The sequence below is a fragment of the Rhamphochromis longiceps genome, linkage group LG13 (genome assembly GCF_057381845.1).
Source record: "Rhamphochromis longiceps isolate RC_006_pf linkage group LG13, R_longiceps_female_GT1.1, whole genome shotgun sequence".
In the NCBI taxonomy this organism is placed as follows: Eukaryota; Metazoa; Chordata; class Actinopteri; order Cichliformes; family Cichlidae; genus Rhamphochromis; species Rhamphochromis longiceps.
In genome coordinates, this window is record NC_140569.1 from 38,521,201 (window position 1) to 38,528,649 (window position 7,449).

The 7,449-nt window shown below is 44.3% G+C and overlaps 1 protein-coding gene across 2 annotated transcripts; it reads right to left on the minus strand.

The window, feature by feature from the left end:
• Window positions 1-612: 612 nt before the first annotated feature.
• Window positions 613-4,667, minus strand: LOC146656455 (zinc finger CCHC domain-containing protein 12-like). Of its 2 annotated transcripts, none has more exons than XM_085427176.1 (2): window positions 4,210-4,667; window positions 613-3,674 (listed from the first exon to the last, which is right to left on the minus strand). In XM_085427176.1, exon 2 carries the CDS (start codon window positions 3,063-3,065, stop codon window positions 1,407-1,409), a length of 1,659 nt encoding a protein of 552 aa, XP_085283302.1. In that variant the 5' UTR covers window positions 3,066-3,674; window positions 4,210-4,667; the 3' UTR covers window positions 613-1,406. The 2 variants fall into 2 exon arrangements, with proteins under 2 accessions (XP_085283302.1, XP_085283303.1); XM_085427177.1 differs by having other exon boundaries at window positions 613-3,669; window positions 4,206-4,667.
• Between the last annotated feature and the right edge of the window lie 2,782 nt (window positions 4,668-7,449).

A 7,449-nucleotide genomic window follows, 5' to 3' on the forward strand; every position in this document is an offset into this window, starting at 1 on the left:
GTCCAGCTCCTCCATCTCAATTTGGTAGTACCCAGATTTTAAATCCAGGACAGAGAACCATTGCGACCCGATCAAGGTGGAAAACGTTTCCTCCAAATTGGGGAGAGCGTAAGCATCCTTTATAGTCTGCGCGTTAAGCTTTCTGTAGTCGATACAGAGGCGGACTTCACCATTTTTCTTCCGCACGACTACAATGGGTGAAGAGAAAGGGGAGGTAGATTCCCTGATCACGCCAGCTTCTTGCAGTTCTTTGAGGTGCTTACGGACTGCCTCCAGGTCGTTCGGATGTATGGGACGCGCTCTATGCTTGAACGGTGTTTCATCTGACAATCTGATTGTGTGTTTCACTTGATCCGTCTTTCCAAAGTCAAGATCATTCTGTGCAAACACTTCGGGCATTTGGCTTAGTTTTTCGGTTATGCGCTCCTTCCATTCAGCGCTAATAGGGGAAGAGTCAAAGTTATATGTTACATTTGACTTCTGCTCAGTTCGGGATCTTGGAGTTCTCACTGAGTGTTCGTGAGATAGAACTCTTTGATATGCACTGACTTCTCCGATGACACAATTTAGAGGGATTGTCACATCATGTTTGGATTCATTGGTAAGTATAACTGGAACAAGGTAAGGTGCTCGTTCAGGTAGGTCTATGAGACAAGGTTTCACAAGGATGTCACCAGGTAAGGCTGACATTCGTGGATACTCTAACAAGACAGACTTTTCACCGTTACCGGCTGACACAGCTACAGCACCATCTAGAACAACAGTTTGGCCTGCTGGAATCAACTGTGGCTCTTTGTTGTGCATCGTCACTAAACCAAGACTACTGTCTTTGGACTGTTTGTGTCGTGACTCAAGAACTTTTAGAACTGCCCTATAGCCATATGGCAGGTTCAGCTGCAGTTCATGGCATGTGTTAGAGTACAGCTCATAAAGTACATCTAATGTGTTTGTCCCAATTAGCACTAAGGACTGAGAAGCTGTGCGCACATCGGGGACAACTAAGGCAAGTGTCGGCACTTCAGCTTCAATGCCAAGGAAGTCCTTTGGGAAAGTGACATGCAGTTCAATGTAGCCTAAGTAAGGCACAGACTGACCGTTGGCACCCTCAACTTCTAAAAGTTCAAACAATGGCTTAATCTCATGAGAGGACAAATGCTGACGATAGTAGGACTCGGGGACTGTAGTCACCTGGGAACCAGTATCTAGCAAACAACTCACTGTGTGACCATTAACTTTCACTTGTGCAGTACTCTTCGTACCAATTAGACCTTTAGGAAAGTCGAAGGAATCTGATCTTGTGTGTGACTTTAGGCTGGCACGCTTTTTAGGTGAAGCTTTTTGTTTAACCTGGGTGGGACGGGTTAACAAAGCATCAGCCTCCATTTGTCCCGCAACGGAGGCAGAATTTAGTTTAAAGAAAGCTGGTCATTCTGCCTGTCCCATATCTGCCTTCTCACTCTTAATTCCTTTCGTTTTGCAACTACAAGGGCAGGATTGGGCTCTGACTCACAAGTGGCTACTATATGTCCATCTTCCCCACAGCGGAAGCAATACCAGGGCTTGGGCCTAGTACTGCGGCGGCTGGGTGGAGGTGAGTCTTCAGGTTTGGCATGGTCAGGTTTTTTATTTTCAGGTTTCCTTGTTCGAACTGTCTTCAGTGTTGCTTGTTTCTTTGGCTTCACAACGGCAGCTAATTGGCTTTTTAGATCGGCAACTTGTTTTTTCAGCTCTTCTAGACTATCTGACTGTGCTTGGCGAACATCTGCATTTGTTTCAGTGACCGTCTGTTCATGAGACACTGCTTTTGGTTTCGTGGCGCTAAAGTGTTTCTTCATTCGCGTGTTTTTAACTTCTTGTCGGTTTTCTGCAGTACGCAGGAGAAGCAATAGCTCTGCATAAGTGGGCGGCTCCTTATGCTTTAGCTCCAATTGCAACTCCGTTAGCAAGTTATCATCCCAGCAGCCTCTGTAAAACTGTTTAAGAAGCTGCTTATTTACTTCATGTGGTTCAAGCCCACCTCTGCGCACGGTGTGATTGACTGCCACCTGCAAACGAAGCAGATAAGCAGAGGGCTTTTCACCATGATCTTGGAGGGTGTTCATGAAGCGTACAAACAGTTCCTCACCATCTTCGACGGTGCCAAAAGCTGAATCCAGAAGTTTAAGATAGTCTGCAGGAGTGGCTTCTGGCCCAAGAGGGCGGATGACATCAGAAGCGGGAGCAAGGAGACTTTCAAGAATCTTACGAGTTTTTCCCAACTCGGACAAAGAAGCATCTTCCATCAACAAGTCAACATGAGAACGCCATGTTTCATAGTCAGCTTCGCTGTAAGGTCTGGACATCTTGCCAGAGAAAGCTCTGAGTCTTAATGTAGAGTGAGCATGTGATGTCTTTTCAACACTCTTGACAACATGCTCGACTACTACTTTCTGAACCTCCGGTGGGTTGAGGTCAGTTGGACTCAACATTTGAGGTGTCAAGTTTGGTCTCATGGGGCGTTGGAATGTGCCCTGAATGGGTTCAGGAGGGTGAGGCAGTTCAGTTAAGACTGAAGGTGAGGCTCCAAGTTGTGTGGATCCTACCACAGGGCAAGTCTGATCAGCAGCATCATTTTCAGGGTTTCTCTCAGCTGTCTCAGCAGCTTCAATGGTGTTCCCTATTGTGGATAGGGCCTCCCGCAACACTTCTTCGAAATCCTTCCCACTTAACTTGGCTAAACCCTTCAGGTTGCTAATGTAAGCCTCAGTAACACTGCCCCCTACGGTCTTAGTATAGACGTCAGTTAAGGCTCGAATGCGGTAACTGACATCTGGATTGTCAGTGGACTGTAAGAGGTAAGGCAGCTTAGGTGCTAATATTTCAACGGCTGCACCGGACTCGAACTCTAAAATCTGGCTTTTGTGGAATGCAGAAGAGTCATCATCGACAGCGAGTACTCTACGAATAGTTCCATGTTGCTCCAGAAACTCAAATACCTCTTTGTCTTTCTCTCTATCTGTAACACCGCTAACAATAATGGCATTTGGTACTTTAACGGCATACTTCTCGACAAAATCCATTTTCATAGTATGTGAGCGTCTGATCAAGGGTCAAAGAGGATTCCAATGTTGTCACACAACACTCTAGGCTCCTGGCTGGCTCGCCACTTTTACTTATGTAACACTGGTGGTGCAATACTAGACCTGTTAGTGCTACTTCTTGCCTTCTTTGCATGTAGTGCGGGCAGTATAGTTACCTTTAACCACAGTACGCGGACAGAAGGGAAATATGGACCAGATCAGACAGGTTCTAGATTCGTAGGAGCCAAGGGTGTATGACAACAGAGGACTTGTACACAGTAGGTGTAGAAAACACAATTGCATTTATTAGCAATTATTAAAGTTGTGCACATTTAACAAAAGTAGAGCGCGCTTCTTGAAAACAAAATAAAATAAACCCCACAAATGGTCGACCTAAGGATATATTGTCTTTTGTGTCTTTTTTTTTAAAAGTCAATTTCAGTCTTTCAATGTTCAGTAGTCACTCAGTGTGTTTGTAACCAGTCGGGTTACAATCTACCAGTTCATCCGGCTCTTTGGGCTGGGCTCGCCATCCAGTACTGGAAAAGGGATCCTCGATTCTTCTCAGGTCCTCAAAACCAATCCAATCCAAATAAGCAAAGGAAAAAACCTGACCTGGGGACCAGGCCAGAACACAGTAGTTCAACATTTAAGCTATCATGCCTGTAACTTATTACTACTGGTTGCTTGTAGTGCTTCTAAATTTCTATGTTGTACAACAAATTATTCTCATTTCAAAGGGAAAAAGTGCATAGGAAACACACATTTAAAACAATACAAAATAGCTCAGCAGTGCATTAAAAATACACATTGGCTTGAGACTTATCAAGTTTCAGCTAAGTACAGTGCAGGTGAAGGCACTTAATTTCACGTTGCTAATACTTAATTGTGCAGAACTATAATTAGCACCATGAGAAAAGTGAACATGTGCTAACATAACGTCGCACAAAACCATACATTATACATCAATACCACAGTAATGTGACATAAACCTTTAAAGAACATCTCGTATGCAGTGCAGCAGACTCAGTGCTAATTGCTTTAGCCCCAGAAAAGGCACTTTCATTGCAAAATGGCTAACAGAAGTTAGCATCGGAGCTAGCGGCAAGTAGCATGCTATGCTAGCGCACGTGTACTGCCTGGGACTTACCATGCAAAGCAACAAATGCTACACGGGGCTTCACAGTGCTCACGTTGGCTCACGGCCTCTGGAATACAGTATCACTCTTATTATTCTCGCCGAAAAAAGGACTTTCACTATCCAGCTAGCTTCTTCGCCGCACGGGTAAACTGATCTTTCACCGTCTGTGTCTCTGGCGTATCTTACTGGCACACGAAGGCACGCACAGGTGTCTCAGCAGCGCACAGACTGGGGGGAGGGTCAGACCGGCCAATGATTGGTCGCTCAGTGGATCTGACAAACACACTCTAAAGGACTAAGTCCTGCCCCCACACCATCTATATACCACATATACATATGTACATATTAAACTTATGTTTACATGCTTTTTATCAGTATTTATTATAATTAATTTTGTTTTTATCAATATTTATTCCCATCGTGAGAGTATGAATATTTATACTTTTAATCCCGTTTTTAACACTGGGTTACACATGACTGTCAACTAATGAGAGAGAAGTTCACAGTCATACTGGCTGAAATTGAATCTGACCAGAGAAGCCAATGGGCCAGAGACAGAGTGTCACAGCGACTGACCATTACACTGATGACAACTTTCCTGCTAACTGATCCATACTTGCCCACCCTGCTCCAGTACATTCTCCCCAGTGCTGGCGGCCAGTTGGTAGTGTGCTTCTGTATGTGTGTATGTCTACATGTGTTTCTGCATGCATGTGTGACACATTGAGATTGATGAAAACTTAAAGAACTCTTACATCTATAGCAACAATTTGCTAGGGATATGTACAAAGAGCAAAAACCTGTTTTGTCAGTAACCCCCTGGCCAGTAACATCAGCAAGTGCTATCAACGTATCCTTGCTCTTAATTTCTCGCCTTTGTGCCTGTCTGGTGAGGTATGTCAGTGCTGGCTGAGAAACAGAACGAGATGAAGCCAGGAAGGCAATCTCCCACCTGCTGGGCTGTGATTTCTGAACTATAATTACTGTGCACACAATTTGCTGCAGCGCGAAACTTTATCACTTAGGACCAGAGCATTCATTACTGGCTTGGAAACTTCTACAGTCTCCTTTCTAGACGTAACAGTTTTTCTCCTCTAACATTAATATATCTGGTTTATATATCTGTGAAAGAGCAATATCAGGCATTCACATTCAGAGGTTCTGTTTAAGTTCTGGGCTGATTAGATGAATGCCCATGAATAATTGTTTTGTTTTTCCTCATTTTGGTAACAATGCCTTACTGATTTGTTTTGTTTTTTCACTGATTTCTTTTAACAGTGTAGAGAGACACTCTCACAGATGTGAAGGTTTTTTAATGACGCTGGTATCCCATCTTTTTAAAAAGACATACTTACTTATATACCGTATTTCCCGGACTACAAAGCGCACCTGAATATTAGCCGCACAAGCTAAAATCAGGGGAAAATCCTGTTTTGTACATACATTAGCCGCACCTGACTAAAAGCCGCAGGTGTTTCAATGTTGACTTATCATATGTAAGAGAATATGCACAAAGGGAATTGTCAGGAAAGAGATGGCTGTTTGGAGACACACCCCTTTTATTAATATTTTGAAAAACAAGTTATGGGTACATATTTGCACATGTAGTACATAACAGTAACCTACAGCACACCAGAAAAATAGATTCGGACTACCTTTTAGGCTCAGGTGCAGTGACACGGCTTTAACAAGAAGAAAAGTCAGTCATTCACCACCATCTTTCTCTTCTTCCTGCGCACTAAAACCACCAAAGTCCTCTTCTCCAATGTCGGAAACGAACAGGCTCAGGATGGCTTCGTCATCCACTCTCCGCTTCTCTCCTTCGTTGTCACTTTCAAAACCAAAGAAATCCTCATTGTCAGTGTCAGAGTCGAACACCCTCAGAAGGGCCATGGCGGTGTCCTCCTCTCCATCATGCAGCAGTCCAGCCCTTCAAAATCCGTTGGTGATCGTGGATGTTTTCGCACTTTTCCACGCTGTCAGAATCCACCGGTGGAGTTGGGCATAACTTGCTTTTCGCAAGTTTATCGCCGCTCGTCATCCACGCCTCCCGCTGAATGCGTAGCGCTACTTTGAAGTTTGTTTTTCGCGCTACTTCGTACGGCACTACGTTGCCTGGCGGACGGACATGTGACTAACATACCACTCTTGAACCCCGATCCTTCCGCCAGGCAACGTAGTGCCGTACAACAGCGGAACAAACAAAACAAATCGTCTTACGATATCACAAAAATCATGGAAAATCCATAGAAAAGCCGCACCTGACTAAAAGCCGCAGGGTTCAAAGCTTGTGCAAAAAGTAGCGGCTTATAGCCCGACAATTACGGTATACTTATACTTATAAGATTGCCAAACTTTAAGTCCTACTTAAACAGAGAAGAAAAAATGTATACATAATGGGAAGAAACAATTTATCTAGCAAATGTTACACACTAATATTAATGCATAAGATCTGTGAAATTAAGAGTAAAAGTGATTACATGTTACATTCTGGCCACTTGGTGGCAGTGAGACTAAAAACATGTCTTCCATTATCACTGAGATAGAAGACTAAAATATTTTACTGAACAATCAGCTGCAGATTGTTGCTGGACATATTGTTGCTGGGGGCTTTAATAAGACATGTTTGAAATCTGTACTCCTCAAATTCCACCAACACATGTACTACCAGGGGAATAGGACACTGGACCACAGTAACATCAAGCATCCCTACAGAACAACACCCCTCCCCCACCTCTCCCTGCTACTCATCCCTCCCTACATCTGCCTCAGGAAAAAAAACCTTCCAAGCACCTGGGCCATTAAAACATAGATGATGCTCTCCTCCAGCTACTGGACTGTTTTGATCTGTCAGACTGCTCCATCTTTCAACAGCAGGACCTGGAGACCTTCACTCACTCTGTCCTTTTCTACATTAAGTGCTTTGTATAGAATGTGACAGTGACAAAAACCATCAGAGTTTTTCTAACCGAAAACCTTGGATGACAAGTGAAGAACAGGTTCAGAATACATAACTCAGCCTTCAGACCGAGGGACAGTTCTCTGTACAGCACTGCCAGAGCTAGCCTGAGGAGGAGCAGGCCAAGGAGGCCTACAGGAGGTGGAGAGAGGGCTTGTGGAGAGGCATCCAGGCCCTCACCACCTGCAAAGGCCAGAGTCCCCCAACCTCTGTCTAGCAGAGAATATCAAGACCTTCTTTGCTTGGTCAGAGACCCATCCCAGCGACTGTGCTCAAATCCTCACCAGGCT